This window comes from Carettochelys insculpta, chromosome 6 (assembly GCF_033958435.1).
Source record: "Carettochelys insculpta isolate YL-2023 chromosome 6, ASM3395843v1, whole genome shotgun sequence".
Taxonomy (NCBI): domain Eukaryota; kingdom Metazoa; phylum Chordata; order Testudines; family Carettochelyidae; genus Carettochelys; species Carettochelys insculpta.
This window is the reverse complement of record NC_134142.1, coordinates 116,224,211-116,245,413: the sequence shown is the minus strand read 5'-3', so window position 1 is coordinate 116,245,413 and position 21,203 is coordinate 116,224,211. Positions and strand designations below refer to the sequence as shown.

The 21,203-nt window shown below is 41.9% G+C and overlaps 2 protein-coding genes and 1 long non-coding RNA gene across 7 annotated transcripts in view; 2 read left to right on the top strand and 1 right to left on the bottom strand.

The window, feature by feature from the left end:
• CPT1A (carnitine palmitoyltransferase 1A) overlaps window positions 1-17,166 on the top strand; it is a 90,870-nt gene extending 73,704 nt beyond the window's left edge. For 2 of the 4 annotated variants that reach the window (XM_074997931.1, XM_074997930.1), the window contains exons 17-20: window positions 3,159-3,311; window positions 8,362-8,466; window positions 12,281-12,373; window positions 13,900-17,166. In XM_074997931.1, coding sequence (XP_074854032.1) covers window positions 3,159-3,311; window positions 8,362-8,466; window positions 12,281-12,373; window positions 13,900-13,986 — 438 coding nt within the window. In that variant the 3' untranslated portion in view covers window positions 13,987-17,166. The remainder of the gene's footprint in view (window positions 1-3,158; window positions 3,312-8,361; window positions 8,467-12,280; window positions 12,374-13,899) is intronic. The other 2 variants (XM_074997932.1, XM_074997933.1) reach the window with 2 other exon arrangements.
• Window positions 1-17,860, bottom strand: part of LOC142014794 (uncharacterized) — a 28,354-nt gene extending 10,494 nt beyond the window's left edge. The window contains exon 1 of one of the 2 annotated variants that reach the window (XR_012646043.1): window positions 17,739-17,860. This is a non-coding gene — a long non-coding RNA (uncharacterized LOC142014794). Of the gene's footprint in view, window positions 1-3,116; window positions 3,187-17,738 lie in introns of those variants that run through there. The other variant, XR_012646042.1, reaches the window with a different exon arrangement.
• TESMIN (testis expressed metallothionein like protein) overlaps window positions 17,745-21,203 on the top strand; it is a 63,605-nt gene continuing 60,146 nt past the window's right edge. The window contains exons 1-2 of the mRNA XM_074997935.1: window positions 17,745-18,024; window positions 19,431-20,017. Coding sequence (XP_074854036.1) covers window positions 17,877-18,024; window positions 19,431-20,017 — 735 coding nt within the window. The 5' untranslated portion in view covers window positions 17,745-17,876. The remainder of the gene's footprint in view (window positions 18,025-19,430; window positions 20,018-21,203) is intronic.

Genomic DNA, 21,203 nt, shown 5'->3' with positions numbered 1-21,203 from the left:
GATGTCATTGGAGATACAATTTCTGACCGCTTGTAGTCCATCCATGTGTAGAATACTGATGTAGAAAGCTTCTACGTCCATTGTGGCCCAGTTGGTGTTTTCTGGAAGATCATGAATGGGTTGTAGTTTCTTCAGGAATTTGGTGTCTTGAAGATATCTGGGAGTGCAGGTCTCAAGAGAGAGTCTGTATACCCAGACAGTCCTGCTGTAAAAGTGCTAGTGCCTGATACAATGAGCTGTCCAGTATTTCTGGGTTTATGGATCTTGGGTAGCAGAACACCCTTGGTCGTGGCTTTGGAAGTGTGCCTGTGAAGATCTGTTTCTGTGCTTCATCAGGTGGTTTCTTGAGTAGATGGTGTAGTTTCTTTTAGTACTCCTCTGTCCCCTCAAGATCCTACACCATTGGATGGGGAGTCCCCCATGTCTGGATTAATTTTTCTGGGAGCCTGGGGCTAGGTTTTTTGGAGCCCCATGGGCTCTGAAATGAGGGTTTCATTGTGCAGGGAGCAGGCTGCAGTAAGGGTGTGGATTCTGGGAGGGAGCATGTAGGAGCAGCCTGGGGGTTGAGGTTACAGGGGTCTGGGCACGAGGTGTGGCGCAGAAGCGGGATGCAGAAGTGTGATCTGTGCAGGAGGGGGAGGGCAAGAGGCAGGGAGGTATTTGGGGCATAGCTCTGGATGGTGGTAGCGAGGGGGCACACTTTGTGTCTTTGTGTAGCTCTGTGCAGTCCCTGTTGCTCCCACTGGTGAAGAACCGTGACTACGCTAAAGGGGAGAGCAGAGAGTGGTGCCAGCAGGGAGCCCTTTCCTGCAGTATGCAGAGCCTCTTCCTCTTCCTTGCCAGGAAGAACCCATGGGCCACAGCTGGCCCGCAACTTGCCTTGATCTGGCTTTCAAGGCTTGGGGCTCCTTCCTCCCCATCCTGCAGTGGCATTCTCCATGTGGCTGGAGTGCCAAATTGTATCCCTGTGGGGATAGGGCTGAGCTCCAGGCCTTGCAGCCCGGATAAAGAAAGATCTGGGCCAGATCTGGCCAGTGGACCTAGGTTCCCCACCTCTGACTTATGCCGTAGTTAAATTGTTAGTCTTTAAGATGCCACTGGACACCTTGTTGTTTTGTCTGTAACAAACTAACATGACTACCTTTGAAATCTATCATTCTTAGTACAAGTTTTTCTTTGACTGACTGTTTTCTTTAAGTGAAGTCAATAGTTCTGCTACTGCACAGTTGGTAGGGTAAAGTCCTGTTTTACAACTACGTAATGCAGGTCAATGTCTTGTACACATCCTATATTAAGAGGACAGAAAACATGTTCATTTTACGCAATAATTGCCCACATTTTGCTCAGTCCAACAATGTGAAAGATCAAAGTGGGGGGACACATTATATACAGGCTGAATTACGTCTGTTGTAATTGTCACTTTTAAGTGTAGAAGTAAGCATATTACTGAATGGCAATATACAAAAACCCATAGGAGAGCACTTCAGTCTCCCGGGCCACACAGTAGCAGACTTAAAAGTAGCTATCCTACAGCAAAAAAATTTCAAGACCAGACTCCAAAGAGAAATTGCTGAGCTACAATTCATCTGCAAATTCGACACCCTCAGCTCAGGATTAAACAAAAACTATGAATGGCTGGCTAAATACAAAAGCAGCTTCCCCTCCCTTGGTGTTCACACCTCCAGATCAACTGCTGGTAGTAAGCCTCATCCTTCCTGACTGAGCTAACCTTGTTATCCCCAGCCTTGCTCTGTCTTATTTATACCTGGCCCTGCAGATTTCCATGACTAGCATCTGATGAAGTGAGTCTGTACTCAGGAAAGCTCATGCTGAAAACTTTTCTGTTAGTCTATAAGGTGCCACAGGACCCTTCGTTGCTGTTACATATTACTGAAGACATCTATGCAACACCCCCGTTAAGTGAGTCAAGTTCATATTGTGTTAAATATCATCTTTGCAACTTCCTTATTATGTAGATTTTTTTTAAAAAATGCACAGTTGAAATGCTTCTTACCCTATGATCTTTTTCTTTGTGCTCCCAGACTTGAAAAGTAGTACAAGATGTCATCTCAAGAGATGGCTGTTGCCTAGGAGCATGGAAATTACTTGCCTGATATTTCAGATGTGCTCATCACTATCAGATCTCATTCACTTCAGTTGGTGCACTAGCAATACTGAAAATTAGGTCTAAAATTTAAATTTTTATCATCAAAATTGTCTTTCTGTATGTAGTGTGAAAAGTGCTTTTCACTCTGGCTACATCTACATTACAGAGGTCTTTTGAAAGAAGCCCTTCTGGAAGGTCTCTTCCAAAAGAACTCCTTTTGAAAGAGTACATCCACACATCAAAAAGCGGCTTGAAAGAGCATCCACACAGCCTGCACTCTTTCAAAAGAACAGTCCAAGGATTGAAAAATTAGGCCCCATGAGGACTGCTCCTTTGAAAGAAGGGCCCTGTGGAGTGTCTACACGTTTGGTTTTTTTTTGTTTTTTTTTTTGAAAGAAGCTTTCAAAAGAAGGTGCTCTTCCTGAAATGGGAAAGGTACAATGATTTTGAAAGGAGCGCCAAGTTCTTTTGATTTATTTTTGAAAGTATGCATTTTGTGTGTAGACGCTGCATGGGATCTTTAGAAAGAACTTCCTATTATAGATGCAGTCTCTAGCAGTTCGATCAGAAATGCTTTGTGTAGCTATCTAAACGGAGCAATACAAATGCAGAGTAAGATTGGATTTCTGATCTATAATCCCTCAGCAAGCTTGATTTGTTAAAATGCACAAAACAGAGGCAGATTTCGTGGAACTAGTGTTGTAATCTAGATCTCCTGCTGTACTGGATTCAGTGAGTTATGTCACACAATCCTAGAAATAAATTTACCTTCACTACAGTTTTCTACCAGAAATTGACACCTCTGCTAACTCCAGAAATTGAAATATGTTAAAACTAGAAAAGTTGCCTTTTTTTTTTTTTAAAAATCGTTCCTACATCACTTCAGGCTTCCTTCCCTGTTGTTGTTGGTTATTCCTCATAGCTGGATTGTGTTGCACACTTTGTCTTGCACTCTTAATGCTGCAGGCCGAGATCAGTCACTATAATTTTGATTTCTTAGTTTAAATACCTTCACTCTTTTTCCTTGGTGTTCTTTTTCACTGTTCTTTAGAATGAAAAGAGACGTAAACTACTCCGTATTGCTGCTGCTAAACACCAGCTCTTGTATCGCCTTGCCATGACTGGAGCCGGCATTGACCGACATTTGTTCTGCCTTTATGTGGTGTCCAAATACCTTGGTGTTGAGTCTCCTTTCCTGAAGGAAGTAAGTAACATTTCTTGGTTGCTATCCAGTAATACAGTTTCAACTAGCAAACAAAAGATTAATTATCTGTAATTAGCTTTTTCCAATAGGTGCTTACTATAATTTTATGTTAAAATGTGTAGCTCCAAGGAAGATGTGAGGGTGAGGTGGTTACACTGACATTTTGAAATCTATTAAGGAATGCTCATTTAGCCCTGGTCTACACTACAAAGTTACTATGGTATAGCTATGTAGCTCGCAGGTGTGAGTAATCCATACCTTTGTGTGATGTAGTTATACTAATCTGAGTACTGGTGTAGACAGCACTATGTCAGAAGAGTTTCACCTTTCAGCATAGCAAAGGTGGAGTTAAGTGTTAAATCTTGACCAGAAGCCCTGCAGTGGTGCAGTTGCAATTGATACTGTGGACTTGCCCTTAGTATTTTTCAGTTTTGTAGGATATATAGATAAGCTACAAATACACAACTTGAATAAATTATTTTTGTATTTGTAGTGAGTGTCAGCAGTGGTTCAAAGAGATGTGACAGATACTGCAAAAAAACGATAGTGATCAAACAGTGAAGTTAGGCTTTTAATTTTTCTCTAGATTCCATTACTTACATGTAATGTGTATGGTGAAAAAAAATCACCATAAAATATTACCCTGAATGTTCGTTTAATGTTCATTTAGGAAATGGTGTGTGACAATGTATAAATGTTCGGGATTATAGCACTACCTTGCAGATTAGTGTATTATCTTGACTAATAAATCTAAAGAACCTTACTATATAGTTTTGGTTCTTCAAGTGCTGTCCTTGTGGGTACTCCACTCGTGGTGACAGTGCATCCTTTGAACAGCAATGCCTGGTCAGGACATACATGTGCAGTTGGTGTCTCGTGGTGCCTGCCTGTCCGTTTGGCATACGCCTTTCTGACCCCCTCAGTTCCTTCTCAACCACCCTCAGCTGAAGATATAACTCAGAGCAGAGCTTCACCTCCTTTTTGTAGTTAGAGATTTAAAAAAAAAAAAAAATCCCACAGATTTAGAAAACTTCCTCCAAGTCCTCCCTTTCCTGTAGGACATTAGTATATTTAGTATATTTTTTAAAAGCCCTGCTTCCCTTCGCTGTCGCACTCTCCCCTTTGGAGAATGACTTCCCAAGCTGGCTCTCCATCATCCTAGGCTCCCCTGGATTCAAAAGGCACACTTCCTTCAGGGAGTCTGTGTCACAGTGTGATGGGCACTCCCTCTGTATCAAATGGCAGGGTGAGACGCATAGCCCATCCAAATGCATCCACTGCAGGAATCTCAAGGTCAGGGCTCATTACGATTGAAACCTTTACCTGATAATGATTTTAATAGAGAAATTTCTCCAACTGTTCTCGGAAACAAGTAAGCCTAAATCCTTGCCTAAATGCTCACCCTCATGCTCTAAAACAGTGAGGAGTATGGCTCAGTCCTCTCAGGAGAAGAGGAAGAGAGCCTTATCCTCTCCCTTAAGGGAGCTGGATACCAAGAAATAGTCTCTGGCAATATTGTTACTACCAGTGCCGACTTGCTCTAGAGTTGGCACCATGGACCATCCAAGCCTTGAGCCATAAATGTTAAGAAACACAGATATAGCTCTGCTCAGCATTACATGGCACCATTGACTGCCTCCAAAACCATTATCACCACTACAGGCACTTTGGTCATGGCACCAATGACCATGTTGGCATTGACTGATAGCGCTGCCATGGGGCCCATTGGCACCTGCCATGCCAAAGTATCCAGAATCATAGAATCATAGAACACTAGGACTGGAAGGGACCTCGAGAGGCCATCGAGTCCAGCCCCCTGCCCCAATGGCAGGACCAAGTACTATCTAAATCATCCCTGATAGACATCTATCTAACCTGTTCTTAAGTATCTCCAGCGATGGAGATTCCACAACCTCCCGAGGCAATTTATTCCACTGTTTGACCGCCCTCACAGTTAGGAACTTTTTCCTAGTATCCAACCTAAACCTCCCTTCCTGCAGTTTAAGCCCGTTGCCTGTTGTTCTATCCTCAGAGGCCAAGAAGAACAAGTTCTCTCCTTCCTCCCTTATGATTCCCTTTTAGATACCTGAAAACCGCTATCATGTCTTCCCTCAATCTTCTCTTTTCCAAGCTGAACAAGCCCAATTCTTTCAACCTTTTTTCATAGGTCACATTCTCTAGGCCTTTAATCATTCTTGTTGCTCTTCTCTGGATCCTCGCTAGTTTCTCCCCATCTTTTTTGAACTGCGGTGCCCAGAACTGGACACAATACTCCAGCTGAGGCCTAACCAGCGCAGAGTAGAACGGAAGAATGACCTCTCGTGTCTTGTTCACAACACACCTGTTAATGCATCCCAGAATCATGCTTGCTTTTTTTGCAATGGCATCACACTGTTGACTCATATTTAGCTTCTGGTCCACTATAATCCCTAGATCCCTTTCTGCTGTAGTCGTTCCTAGACGGTCTCTCCCCATTTTGTATGTGTGAAACTGATTGTTCCTTCCCAAGTGGAGCACTTTGCATTTGTCCTTATTAAACTTCATCCCGTTTACCTCAGACCATTTCTCCAATTTATCCAGATCATTTTGAATTATGACCCTATCCTCCAAAGCAGTTGCAACCCCTCCCAACTTGGTATCATCTGCAAACTTAATAAGCGTACTTTCTATGCCAATATCTAAATCATTGATGAAGACATTGAACAGAACTGGTCCTAACACAGACCCCTGCAGAACCCCACTTGTTATACTTTTCCAGCAGGATTGAGAACCATTAAGAACTACTCTCTGGGTACAGTTATCCAGCCAGTTATGCATCCACCTTATAGTAGCCTCATCTAAATTGTATTTGCCTAGTTTTTTTATAAGAATATCATGAGAGACCGTATCAAATGCTTTAGTGTCAAATGCACTCACATTTATCTCACTCTCTCCCCCTGTCCCTATTAAGGACCCTTCTCACAAGTGCCTGCTCCAGTCAGGGGCCCTGGAACCTATTCCACTGCAGGAAGGGGTTCTCGTCCCACAATTTGTTGACTCAGAAGAAAAATGGAGGATTGTGGCCCATCCTAGACCTGTGATGATCAACAAGTTTGTACACGCCCAAGGATTCATGATGGTCACTCTGACCACAATACCACCTGCACTGGAGCAAGGGGACTGGTTCTTAGCCCTTGACCTTCAGATGCATGCTTTCACATTTACAGTACACCCAGCACACAGACAATTTCTTCATTTCTCAGTGAAATATGTGCACTCCCAGTACTGAGTGCTTCCCTTTGGTGCAAAACTCTGGTGGTGGTCAGTGCCCATCTTCATAAGCTAGGAATTGTACTCTTTCCCTATCTGACAATTGCCGCCTCAGAGGCTGTTGTTTGAGAGACCCTGGCGGCGATATGAACCACCATCTTACTTTTTCCACACACTAGAATTACAATTCAGTACAGTAACACCTCCCCCAAAATACGTAGCTTAAAATTGCACATAACTCACTTTAATGCGAGTAAAGTACAACTTGAAGCTGCTCTGCAGCTGTCAGCCTGTCTAGCTGCCCAAGTTGCAGGCAGCTGGGCAGGCTAAAAGCCCTTTCTCCCTGCCTTCCCCCAGTGGCACCACTGTCAGGCTGACAGCTGTGCAGCTGGGGGAAGGCAGGGAGCCAGGAAACTGAACAGTCCTGGTAGGCTGTTCGGTTTCCCAGGTCCTGCAACTGGCAGGGAGCTGGGAACTTAGCAGCAGCCTGATTCCCGGCTTTCCACCCCGACTTGCGGGAAAATTTGACTTATATGGGGGTTGCAACTCGGGGCTTTACTGTATACGGAAATCTACTCTCAACTCAACAAACAGAATTCATTGGCGCTTTCCTGGACTATAACCAGGGCTATCAGACTTGTGTTATCAGACAAACCTTTCCTCAGTGGACTTCTCTCTCTGATGCTAAATCACTCTCACTCACCTCATTTTTACAATCTCTATCAGACTGCATTGGGGCATACTCTTAAGCACAAGATCTCAATTCTGCCATGCCCCAGCTTAAGTATGCTCTCCACCCACGTAGTTTCCACTTCCAAAGTTACCTTACACAATGTACTGCTGACTGAGACGTGTAAAGCGGCTACACGAATATCACATCACACATTTGCCAAGCATTATGCACTCCTCCCAGACGCCGCAACTGAGACTCCATTAGGCTACAAGTATTATCTCCAGCTACCAATTACACAACTCCAAAGTCATCCTAACCATAAGGGGCACTGCTTACCAATCATCTAGAGTAGAGCACCCACAGGGACATCATTTGAAGACTGTGTTACTCACCTTCTGCACTAAGGTTCTATGAGATGTGTTCTCCTATGAGTGCTCCACTTCCTGCTTTCCTATTTTGGAGTTTGACCTAAGGAGCTGTATATTAGAGAAGGAGCTGAGAGGGTCTGGATGGGCGCATGCTAACCGGACTCTCAGGTGCTGAGAGACACCAACTGCACACATACAGCCTGACAAGGCACTGCTAATGAAGATCTCTGATCAGTGGCACTAGGGCATGCAGTCATCCGGAGTGGAGCAACCACAGTGGGGGATATACTGAAGAACCTCAGTAACTGTAAAATGTGAGTAACCCTCTCAGTAAATTCTAATCATGCAACAATGGTGCAGTAATGCTTTATCAAAGATGATAAAAATACTTTGTTGATTTATTTTTTAAAAAAAACTAATCATGTGGGATCATTATCTGGGTTACAGATAATAGTGAGTGTAAAAAGCTGGCTAAGGAGGAAAAGATTTTTGCACTTTTCCTTAGTCTGTCCTTAAATTGATGTGCTATAACTTAGCTATTTTCTGTATGGGATCAGTGTCAGTACCGTGTGTGTTTGCCTTTTTTAATAGCATGTCATGAAATAAAATGAATTTTAACCTGTTCATTCCATTGGGAGTTTGCATTTAAGTAGTGCTTTATTAAGCCAAGTCTTGTAACTTAGTTTGATCCTATTTACTTAATTGCAACACATAAATTACCCATATGCACGTTATTCTGGACTTCATATGTTCTATAAAGGTTTTGTCAGAACCTTGGAGATTGTCGACAAGTCAGACACCACAGCAGCATATTGATCTAGAGAAGAACCCTGACTTTGTGTCCAGCGGTGGAGGCTTTGGACCTGTAAGTTTGGGGGCGGGGGTTAAGTGTTTTGTAATGCATACTACTTAAACAGGAGTTTAGATTGTATGCTTCCAATATAACTTTCATTTCAAGATGAAGACTGAAGACTGTAGTCAAGGGATTCTTGAAAGCACATCTTAATGTTTTCCTTTTGTATGTATGTGCTCAAAGGAATTTGTTGTCTTGGCTTTGTTCTGTTCTTTCTGACTAGGCAAAAAAGTGGGTCTTACAGAGGAATCCAGGAGTGGTAGGCAGGCATAACTGTACAAGCCATGTGATTTGGTGAATGATGGCTTACTTCACCTCTTGCTTGTACATTCGTTCTTTATGACACATTCCCTTTATTTTGCTGAACGACTGTGGAAAATACCGCACCTGCAGATCAAGGATCAGGTGTTCTATATCCATCTATTTTGTTAGATTACCTGCAATGAAAGATGGAGATTACACTATATATGCTAGTTGATACCATATTCTCTGAGCAGCTAATGAACTTGAAAATAGCTTTAAATCATGTTCTTGGTGTGATTTTTCTCACTTCCAGTATATTAAATTTTTGAAATTGCAGTGCCATTAAAAAAGGAGAATATTCCAAAGAGGTGTTCTAATTAGGAGGCTTTGAATAGGTATGCATTTTTTTCCAGTAAGACTCACCTGCCCAGTAATACTCAGGGCTTGTCGACACTTGCCCCCAACTTTGAAGGGGGGATGTTAATCAGAGCGATGGGAGATTACTAATGAAGTGCTGCAGTGAATACGTAGTACTTCATTAGGTTAATTCTCCCCCGCAGCTACTTTGAAGTGTTGAACTTCCAAGTGCTGGCATTCATGTAGCTGCAGCCACAGCACTTCAAAGTGCTTGGGGTGTAAAGGCACTTTGAAGTGCCCGCAGCTACCCACATGCCGACACTTCAAAGTTGCCACGGGGGAGAAGTAGCCTAATGAAGTGCTGTGTATTCACCACAGCACTTCATTAGTAATCTCCCATCGCCCTGATTAACATGCCACTTTGAAGTTGGGGGCAAGGGTAGACAAGCCCTGAGTATTACTGAGCAGGTGAGTCTTACCGTGCTCAGTGAGGACAGAAATAGTAACGGGAAACTTGGAAATGGCATAGATGCTTAATGACTTCTTTGTTTCGGTCTTCACTGAGAAGTCTGATGAAGGAATGCCTAACATAGTGAATGCTAGTGGGAAAGGGGTAGGTTTAGAAGATAAAATTAAAAAAAAGAACAAGTTAAAAATCACTTAGGAAAGTTAGATATCTGCAAGTCACCAGGGCCTGATGAAATGCCTGCTCAAATATTCAAGGAGCTGGTGGAGGAGGTATCTGAGCCATTAGCTATCATCTTTGGAAAATCATGGGAGACAGGAAAGATTCTAGAAGACTGGAAAAAGGCAAATATAGTGCCCATCTATAAAAAGGGGAAAAAGAACAATGCAGGACACTACAGACTGGTCAGTTTAACTTTTGTGCCAGGAAAGATAATGGAACAAGTAATTAAGGAGATCATCTGCAAACACTTGGAAGGTCGTAAGCTGATAAGGAACAGTCAGCATGGATTTGCAAAGAACAAATCATGTCAAACCAATCTTACAGCTCTCTTTGATAAGATAACGAACCTTGTGGATAAGGGAGAAGTGGTGGATGTGGTATATCTAGATTTTAGAAAGGCATTTGATACGGTCTCACATGATATTCCTATCAATAAACTAGGCAAATACAACTTAGATGAGGCTACTATAAGGTGGATGCAAAACTGGCTGGATAACCGTACTCTGAGAGTAGTTTATTAATGGTTCTGAATCTTGCTGGAAAGGTATAACAAGTGGGTTTCCACAGGAGTCTGTATTGGGACCGGTTCTGTTCAATATCTTGATCAATGATATAGATAATAAGCATACTGTCTACGTCAATAAGTTTGCAGATGATACCAAGCTTAGGAGGGGTTGTGACTGCTTTGGAGGATAGGGTCACAATTCAAAATGATCTGGACAGACTGGAGAGATGGTCTGAAGTAAACAGGATGAAGTTTAACAAAGACAAATGCTAAGTGCTCCACTTAGGAAGGAGCAATAAGTTTCACACATACAGAATGGGAAGTGACTGTCTAGGAAGGAGTATGGCAGAAAGGGATCTAGGTGTTATAGTGGACCACAAGTTAAATGTGAATCAACAGTGTGACGACATTGCATTAACAGGTGTGTAGTGAACAAGACATGAGAAGTCATTCTTCCACTCTACTCTGCACTGGTTAGGCCTCAATTAGAGTATTGTGTCCAGTTCTGGGCGCCACATTTCAAGAAAGATGTGGAGAAACTGGAAAGGGTCCAGAAAAGAGCAACAAGAATGATCAAAGGTCTAAAGAACATGAGCTGTGAAGAAAGGCTGAAAGAATTGGGCTTGTTTAGTTTGGGAAGAAGATGATTAAGGGGGGACATGATAGCATTTTCAGGTATCTAAAAGGGTGTCATGAGGAGGAGGGAGAAGACGACTTCTTCTTGGCCACTGAGGATAGAACAAGAAGCAATGGGCTTAAACTGCAGCAAGGAAGGTTTAGGTTGGACATTAGGAAAAAGTTCCTAACTGTCAGGGTGGTCAAACACTGGAAGAAATTGCCTACAGAGGTTGTGGAATCTCCATCTCTGGAGATATTTAAGAACAGGTTAGATAAATGTCTGTTAGGGATGGTCTAGACAGTACTTGGTCCTGCCATGAGGGCAGGGGGCTGGACTCAATGACCTCTCAAGGTCCCTTCCAGTCCTAGCATTCTATGATTCTCAGTGAAACCTGCTCCTTGCTCCAAAATCCTTTCTATGGGGTATTTCAACTTTAGAAATGTTTAATGAAGCACAATATCCATATTATATGTAGACAGTAAGTAGTATCCAAGAGCCACTTTAACTAACACAGAAGAGTCTCCAGCCATAGGTATTTCAATCTGTTCTTATTTGTCCCTTCCTTTTTTCCTCTTACGTTCTATCATGTCTCATCGTATTCTCTGTTCCTATTCCTTTTTGCTATTTCTTTTATCTTCCCCCCCAAAATGCTTTCTTTGCTTCCAAATGGGCTCCCCTTACCTCCATTTGTGATACCTCTAGCTTCGCTCCAAAAACTGATAGAGAACTCTGCCATTGTGACAGTGACTGCCCACGGACTCATCACAGACTTAGTTGTACAGAACATGACCGTGTAGCCTGAAGGAAGAATTATCAGACTGCTCAGCAAGAATGAGAGACACCACCACCTGCAGGGAGGATTCATAACATTTAATAAGTAGGAGGTGGACAGGCCCTTCCTATATCCCAAGGAGCTGCATTTTGAAACTTGGATGGTCATGTACTGATAAAACTGGCAGCAGGTCATTTAAACTGCTACAGGTTTCTCTAAATAGCAGTGATTCTTTGACTTGAAACATCATTAAACATACATTAAAATTATATTTGCATTACAGCAGAGGTTTTCAATGGGGGGCGGGGGGAGACATATTTTTAAGGAGGCCTTGCAAGCCTTCTAATAGCAATTATAGTAAAAGTGAGGGCCCAATGCTAGGACACACCACTACTCCTGTAGATATGGCCTGGCTGACAGTTTTGACTTCGCATGCAGCTAGGGTGAGAGGGGAACTCCAATTTAAAAAAACAGAAACAAAAAAAAAAACCTGCCCAAGGGGAGGCATGGTTTAGAAGAGGTCAAGAAAAGAATCCCTGCTTTAGAGAACTTAAAGTTACTGCACTTCAATGATTATAGAAGAGGAATTGTGCAATTTATATATGATTGTGTTAAAGCTATTGCTGAATACTTTTTCCACAGGTTGCTGATGATGGGTATGGTGTGTCTTATATTATTATGGGTGGGCACCTCATCCATTTCCATGTGTCCAGCAAATTCTCTTGCCCTGAGACAGTAAGTGTGATGTGAAATTACAATTTCTTATATAGCCTAGAAATGGTTGCATTTGAAGGGATTCATTTAGGAAGCCCCTTGACTCATTTTTAAAAGCATATCAAAATCTGTAGTATATGGCTTTTTTTGTGGTTACTCGTGGTGACTTTTTTAGATTTGCTGTGAATCTGTTTCTCAACATGTATGTGTTGAATATCATTATAAACAATTCAAATTCATCCAGACTTTCATACCCCATGAAAATAAATATACTCTTCTTTTTCTCACCCATGCAGTGCCATTGGACTTGTGTAAGTCCTTATTCATCTGGCAAACACCAGTGGTGAAGCCTTACTTTTTAGTGCTGCACACTTTTTTTCTTGATTTCAAATAGTTGGAGGCATTGGAGCTTTGACACAATGTAGTTTTAGAGTGTATGCTACCTCTTTCTGGTAAAAAGCATCTTCTAAACTATAGTATATGAATTTTTTCCAAATATTACGTTGATCAGTATTAAACTTGTAGTATACTCTGAAGCATTTAGTAGGGGTCATCCAGGAAGACCAGGTGGGTATATCTCATGTGATCAATATCCTGAGATACAAGCTTTAACCATTAATTTTATTTTATTACTGTGCTTTTCTAAATATACTAGATTTTGGCCAGGTTACATAGGTGATCTTGCCATCACCTTTGTCTCGTTACAATTGATTTAATAGGTAATTTAAGGTATTTTACCAACTTTTCCAGTTCTTCTACCACCAATCGTAAATGGATTAGGGCATACAGTTTTATCCCTGCATCACAAACTTTTCGATTGGATTTGAGATGCCTTTGATTATTCATTCTTTAGTTGCCTCTTTTTTTGTGGTCTGTCTTCTCAGTAAAGTCAGAGTTCCACACCACTTTTTATTAGTGACATTGATTTCGGTACTGTTTCTACACCACTGTGCACTGTGTTTTCAGTGCTATAAAATGTTTGGTTCTATTTCAGTTTTAATTTTTCCTTTCATTATCCTTTATCTTATAAGAAGGAAAAGTGGTCTGGTTCAGAGTTTGTTGTTAATAGACTAGAGGTTTTTTGTACAATTATTAACAATAGCTTTCATAATTCTGTGCCAGAAATGTAAAAGATCCCAACACAGCCCTCACATACAAAATGTGTTTGTAGCCAGAAATTTCATCTATGTTAAGATTTCTCCCAGGTCATCTGTATTTCCTAGTATTTTTGTGTCATTTGAAAGTTGTTTCCTGCTGAGTCTTTTTTAATGTTACTTTTTGAAATAATAATCTGTGAAAGTCCGTGCTATTCCTGAGGAAGACCATATAACCTGTAATAAATGGATAATGGAGGAGAATCCTCTTTTTATATAAGAAGGCTAGTCCTCTTACGTACTGCATCAAATTTTACTTTTTCTTACTTCACTAGGAATGGATGAGTTGCGTAAACTCCAAAACGTAGGAGGAGGAAATGGTTAACATTGGCTACAAGATAATGGTGGCAGTTCTCACATTACAACTCTTCCTATATCTTTTTATTTTCTTAGGATTCTCATCGTTTTGGGAGAAACATCAAACAAGCAATGGTTGATACACTGGCTTTATTTGACATTGCTATAAACTCTACCAAGTGATTCCTTAATCTCTTTGCCAGTCCCGTAAGAATGGGGGCAAGAACTCTTCTGATCAGTGAATGAAAGCAAGGTATACTAAGCAGTGTTTGGACGAGCATTTGGGTCATATCATCCAATTATCGCCTGTGAATTAGGATTCATCACTTAGGCTAGGTTCAAATATCCCATCACATTGCAATAGTTCAGAAGAGTTTTCTTCCCATAGGGAATGACTTTTGATTATCCTATGTGATTCTAGGAATGTTGTAAGACAACATTAAGTGAAAGACATGTACTGTATCTACTGTACATCTGTCTCAATTTTGTGTACATTTGATAACTTCTTACTTAAAATCTGAGTCTACTTGTATTCCATAAATGGATAAAATTTATTGTCAACCTTAGTAAGCAGAAAGTGTAGTAGCAAAATATCAGTTAGTATAACAGTGATTGACAAAAGACTTGTTGGTATTCATCTAAGTAGCACTTTGTAAAGTTATTTCTTTGCATTGAAAAAATATCACAATCTGACGTAACCTAATATAATGCACTAATGGAAAATATACCATGCTTCCTGGAAATAAATGAATGCTATAGTGGGTGGTAAAATAGTTACATGAAGGAATGGCAAGTGTCACCTATTCTCCTCTGTTTTATAAGCATATAGTATGGTACATCTTAATTTTGTTTCCATATAAACAGACCTGCATGTTGTATGAGCCAGTGCCTTAAAAATGAAAGGCCTCAAACACAGGAGAAACATTATACTGTGGGATTCTTGGGTTGTTTTTTGTATTTCTATAAATTTTCTATGCTGAACAAAGGGAATGGGATTGTAAATTTAATTCTCGAGTTACGATTTATTTAGGTGCAACGCAGGGTAAAAGAGTGCCTGTTTCATACATTGCAATTGGACTGAAGGTCCTGTGTGAAATGCCCCTTTGAAAGCCCTGTCCCCTAGAATTTTTTTTTCCCAGAACAACCACATTTCTAAAACGTATCTTTTGCTACATAAATCACATAATTGCTGCATCCCATGTATATTATCTCTGGTAGCCCAGGGAGCATAGCCATTAGCTACATACAACTGTTGGGCAATCCATAGAAGACTGCTTCTGAGGCTGTCTACACTAGACAAAGTAAGTCGAGTGCAGATAGGCAATTTGGCCTACAGCACTGTGTAGCTGGAACTGACGTACTTGTTCTTGGCTTACTTGTGCATCCTTACTGAAGGTCGATAGGAGAAATTCTTCCATTGATCTGCCTTACTCCTCGTGTCTCACAAGGAGTACAGGGGTCGACTGTGACCCCTGAGAGGTCAATTTTGCATGTCCCTACCAGACACGTGAAATCAAACCTCGGAAGATTGACTTTGAACTGGTAGAACTTTAGGGCTAGCCTGAGGAATGGCAGCTTTTCTACCTTCATGCTTAAAGAAGCACCCACAACTTTCCATAGGGGGAAAGATTGAGAGAATGGAGAAACCCAGCATTCTCTGGTTCTCTCTAGAGGCTATGGGTCAGGTCAGCAAGAATCCATACATAATTAATGAGGAGAGCCAATAGGGTGGGGGACAGGGACTGAACTGTACCACTCAAGAGTATATAATGGAAATTTTGAAAGCGGAGCAAAGAAACTTTCACAGCTTGATTGCTGTGAAATTAAATGAAGTAGTTTTTTTATGAAACCTTCCTTGGGATTCAGGGTTGTGTTTTCTTTTAGACAATCTCCATATTACAGAGATCCTAAGCTACGTAAAATGTGGCAAGTACTTGTTAGAGCAACTGTATGTAAAAGGATCATGTAATATAAGTGGTGTTCAAAAATGATTGCTACTACAGGGTTATAATAACATTAACAGCCCTGTGAAGGAAAAGGTCTAATCTTTAGATTGCGAATATGAGTATTTTCTATTATGTTTTGACTCTGCCACTTAACTTTTTCCCTCTGGGTTTCACACAAGTTTGATGTATAAGTTTGGGAAGGAAAGCCCTGCTGAAGATTACGGATGCATAGTTTCATAAATATTATAGTGCAGGAACCTGACAAAAGTGGGAGGGTTTTTATTGGATCAGATTGTCAAATAAACCTTAGTGCAACTGGCAAGCATGGCATCTAATCGGACTACTGCAGCAACTTCACGGTGGAATTGTCCTTTTGGAGCTGCAGAAATCATTAACTGTTTAAATTCACCACCAATCACTCTGTATTAAATTAAGACATATTAGCTTGTAGGAGGATTTAAGAATATTTTTAGGTTTGACTCAGGTTTGAAATATTTGATATGTAATTGTAGGTAGTGCAGTTTATCAATGCAATTTTACATTCCTTAAGAGAGTAAATATAATTGGCACAGGAATTTTTTTATTGTACATGTTGAAAGGGGTAGTCTTACGTATTTTTTATTTGGAGCCAATATATTCTAGACAGATATGGTTTGTATTTCATTAATCTTAAAATGTCAATTGTGTGTAAATAAAAATGTGCTTTTTTGGCTGTAAATCTTAAAAATGCACAGTGAATGTAGGCTATTAATAAAATTAAATCCTCCCATAAATATGCATTATGTATACACAGTAAAATTGCTCACTTTTGTTTGCTTAAAAGTTCTGTGAAAGTGATAGTTTACCTCTATTTTAGAATGGTACGCAGAATACTAAGCACTGTCAGGGTAAAATACTGCACACATACTTTGACAAAAACTTTGCCTGTTATGAACAGTTTCAATCACCAATTCTTGACCAGTTGTTTAGGGACACAAAGCTAAAAGTGGGCAATAGAAATTGGTAAATTGGTAAATCATTTATTAAATGGCATTGAGGAATTGGCTGGACAACTCAATTGTATATTGCCAGAATGTCTTATATTTAGCATTCTGGTGTGATTCAGAAGACTTACTATTGGGTATTACCATCTACTGTGATAACCTTTCAGAGCTATTTTTAATTTGTTTTTATTGGGAATATGGATTAGGATTCCTGACTTTAGACCCACAAATAGGAAAATGTTCTTAATTTATGATGCACTGTACCATACTGATTTCCTATATAGGATTTACTAATTTATTCTGGTTTTATCTTGCTTATTTACTCCACCTGTATGATTTTTTTATCAACTATTTACATCTAACATATCTAGTTTGTTCTTTATATTTGTTCTGCTTTCCTGACTCAAAAATAAAAACTAAGGGTTTTACAATTACCACCCATCCTTCTGGAGTCATCTTCCTTAACCTTTTTTGCCAGGTCTCGGCTGTGGACCAGGCGTGGTATTTGAGCTGTCTGGCCAGTTATTTTTCTCACAGTGGGCAAATCTATTAAAATCTGCTAGCCTACGTCTGTCTAAAGATTTGCGTAATTATAATACAGTGGCGTCTAATATTAAAAGTTTGTGTCCTATTAACAGTGCTGAAGTCTTCTCACTCCATTTGGTAATACCTCACAAATATGGAAAATACAACAGCTGTATGAGTCCACCACCCCACAAGCACCCTGTGCACCTGAGGTTTGAGTCAAATGGGAATGAGACCGCCAGGGTTAATTTAATATAGATTAGATATCTCTAGCGAGACAAACGGCTGTTTGCAGGGATGGGGGTTGGCTTGTTCTGGGCAGTGCGCAGTGGAAGTGTTTTGCGAAGGTGGTTAGGGACATTGACCGATAATAGTCACAAGCCGTGCAAGACTATTAGCAGAATGGCCTTAAAGAGTTTGCTCGTAACTTCCGAAAGGGTTGCAGGAGTACCCGGAGCTACGCCCCCTGCTCCTCCTCCACCTGGATTTTTAAACAACGCCAACAGGCTTGGCTGCTGCAGGTCGGCTGACGCCAAGTGCGCGAAGAACGGCAGCTGCAGGTTCCCAAACGTAAAAATGGCAGTACGGACCGGTGCAAGATCTCCACAGCAAGGGCTGAATGGGCCGCCCAGTCAGCTCTGGGGCTTGCTTCTGGGTTTCCAACTTGCGGCCTTACCCTGAGAAGGGGGAGGGGCCGACTCCGCCGCGGCCCCTTGCCCTCCGTCCTCCACCGGCCCCCCCCCCCCCCCGCTTCCGCTGGAGCTGCGGTAGGCACGAACATCGCTCTGCTCCGGCCTTTGCTGGTGGCCCCCATAGTCCAGCTCGCGCGAGGCTTGGGAGGCCGCCTCGGCTCTTGCCACGTGACTCTCCCGTTGCATTCCGTGCGGCTCTCGCGCAAGTGTTCCTGTGCTCGGGGCACTGTGTCCGACTCGTTCGCGTAGCAGTGAGCTTGCCCCCCCTCCCCCCCGGTCTCAACGGTCCGCGGCCGTGAGCGGGACCGGGCACGCAGACCCTGGCCCGGCGGCGGATGGCGGGAGCAAGGCGGGAGCTTACGCCTGGAGAAGGGGACAAATGCAGTCTCCTCGCTTCCGGGGCTAGTGAGCGCACTGTGGGGCGGGGCATGTTCTCCTCTCCCAGTAGGGTGGGGGGTGCCCTTCAGCGCGGGGTGTGATTTCTAGGGATGGGGGGGTTCCACTGCACGCCCCCCTCAACTGGGGGATAAGGGACCCCACTGCACGACCCCCTCAACTTGGGGGGTGAGCCCCTGGGGTGGGAGGTCCCACTGCACATGCCCCTCAGCTGGAAGGTGATCCTCCAGAATAGGGGATACCAGCGCACACCCATCTCAGCTAGGGGGTGATCTAAGATAGGGGGCCCTGTTGCATGCCTCTCTCAGTGGGGAGTGATCCTCTAGGGTAGGGAGTTTCTGCATGTTCCCCTTAGTTGGGGGGGTGAGGTCCTCAAATGGGGGTCCCACAGCCGTCCCCCTTCAGTTGAGGGGTGATCCTGTAGCATAGGGGGTTCCAGTGCACACCCCTTCAGCTGGTGTGATCCCCTAGGATAAGGAGTCGCACTGTATACACTCCTCCCCGTCCTCCTTCGCTGCAGAGTGATCCCCTAGGATGGGGGTCCCATGAATGCACTTCTCAGCTGGGGGGTGGTCCCATGGGGTATGGGGTCCTATCCTGCATATTGGCTGAAGACGGCGTATAGTGATCCATTCATTTGGTTGCATTAAGGACAATGCTCCCAAGTGTTCTGGAGAAGAAAGGATCACAATCCAGCCTTCCCAGTGATTCAGTCAAGATCAAACCCATGTCTCTTTCATGTGGCAAGATCAGAATCCATTCCCCCTGCTGAGTATTGGGAATGACAGTAAATTGTTCCCAGGGGTGTTTTTGTCATATATGTGTAGCATGGATAGCACAATATGGTTGTAGGCAGTACTATAATACCAATAATAGTTATATGTAGTCAAAATGACCAAGAGTTGTGATGGTAGAATACAAGTGTTAGATTTATATTTTTTTAAAAAGCTGAAATTTCCCCTGCAAAATTCAGTCTTGGTTATAAATTTTGCCAGCATGAGTTTGTTTGGAAATAGATTTTGGTTTGGACTCACCTCTAATTGTCTTTTTGTTGCTATTTTAAAATTACGCTATTTATTTTGTAGATGACAGACTTATTAAGAAGACTTTTGCTCTAGAAAAGTTAGAGATCCCCGAAGACAAAAACAGATATGAACAAACTGAGGTTCTAACTGTGGCAATGGGAAATCAGAAAATGCTGAGAGGAATTTCAAGTGCAGAAGATGGGCTTACCACTGAAATATTTTGTCAAACTAATCAATTTAGTTCTGGAAACCTTGACTTGGAAAATATAGTCGTTAATAAACCCACTGAAGAAGCATTTCACTCCAGTCAAGACAGTCATTTGTGTGCTACGCCTGTTGAAGAAACTTTGCTGGATCAATTCCAATACCCTCTAGCAATTGAAGGTCCAAATACAATATTCAAAGTTAAAATACAGCCACTTGTAGAAGACAATCATGATAACGAAATCCTTGGAAAATGTCAGAATATACAAGATCTAAATCCTTCAGAAGAAGCTCAACATACATACCCACCTTATCCACTGTCATATTCATACAATGTCCATTTTCTATCTTCCTTAATGATGCAGCATAACAATTCCAATGTTTTGTCATTAAGTACCTGTCCTCCGGAAGGAACAATCAGTCAAAATGTCAGAATGATACCAGTAAGATTCAACAAAATAGATTTTTTTTCTTGAAATGTGTGAAAATGCATAGTTCCTATATAGCACAAGAGCATAAGATGTTTTAGTGTTATTCCTGTGTAAGATGTATTAACTATACTTTTCCATTCTCTTCTATGCTCATTCTCCATGGCCATGTCTACACTTGGTAAAAACTTCAAAATGGCCATGCTACTGCTGATGGCAGATTGAAGAATACTAATGAGGCGCTGAGATGCATATTCAGTGCCTCATTAGCATGCCAGCAGTTGCGGCACTTTGAAATTGCCGTGTTTCGCTGCCACGTGGCTCGTCTACACAAGGGTCCTCTTCGAAAGGACCCCACCAACTTCAAATTCCTATGACAATAAGGGGATTTCGAAGTTGGTGGGGTCCTTTAAAAAAGGACCCTGGTGTAGACAAGCTGCGCGGCAGCAAAATGCAGTAATTTTGAAGTGCTGCAGATGCCAGCATGCTAATGAGGTGCTGAATATGCATGTCAGCGCCGCATTAGTATTCTTCGATCTGGCCATCAGCATGGCCGTTTCGAAGTTTTTACAAAGTGTAGACATAGCCCACGTGAAGCATAGCTTTCACCACTGTCTTCCATTTTTGCCAGTCTCCAGCTGCAGTCTCATGTTCACCATGTCATTTTTATAGCTTTCACTTCTGCTCCTTTGTGTATTTCCATGTCTTGTTATTGCTTACCCTCGGGTTCCAGTCAATCACTCATCTTGTTATTTTTTTGTTACTGGTTTCAAACATTTTACCATATTTGGGCCTCTATCACCAGGGACAACTGTATTTTAGCGTTCATTCAAATTGGTTATACAATCCCCTTTACCTTCATCCCACCTACTCACTCTCTTTCCCTGTCCCTTTCTAGTAATCCTTCTCAGAAGAACCAATTTAAATAAGAAGTATGGTGCCTTCTACAGTTGAGGCTGTGGGACAAGTTTCAGCACAGTGTAGAGAGAAGTGATTTTATTTCTGTTATTTGCTGGCTCAGAAAATGGAAATTGGAGACTCATACTAAAATCTGAGAAAACTCAACAAATTTTTCTGTACCCACAGATTCAAAATGCTCATATCAAACTCTCATTCTAGCTCTTGAAGAGGGGGACTGATTTTCAGTCCTTAACCTATCAGATTCATATTTTTGTATTACTAACAACACCAGTCACAGCCA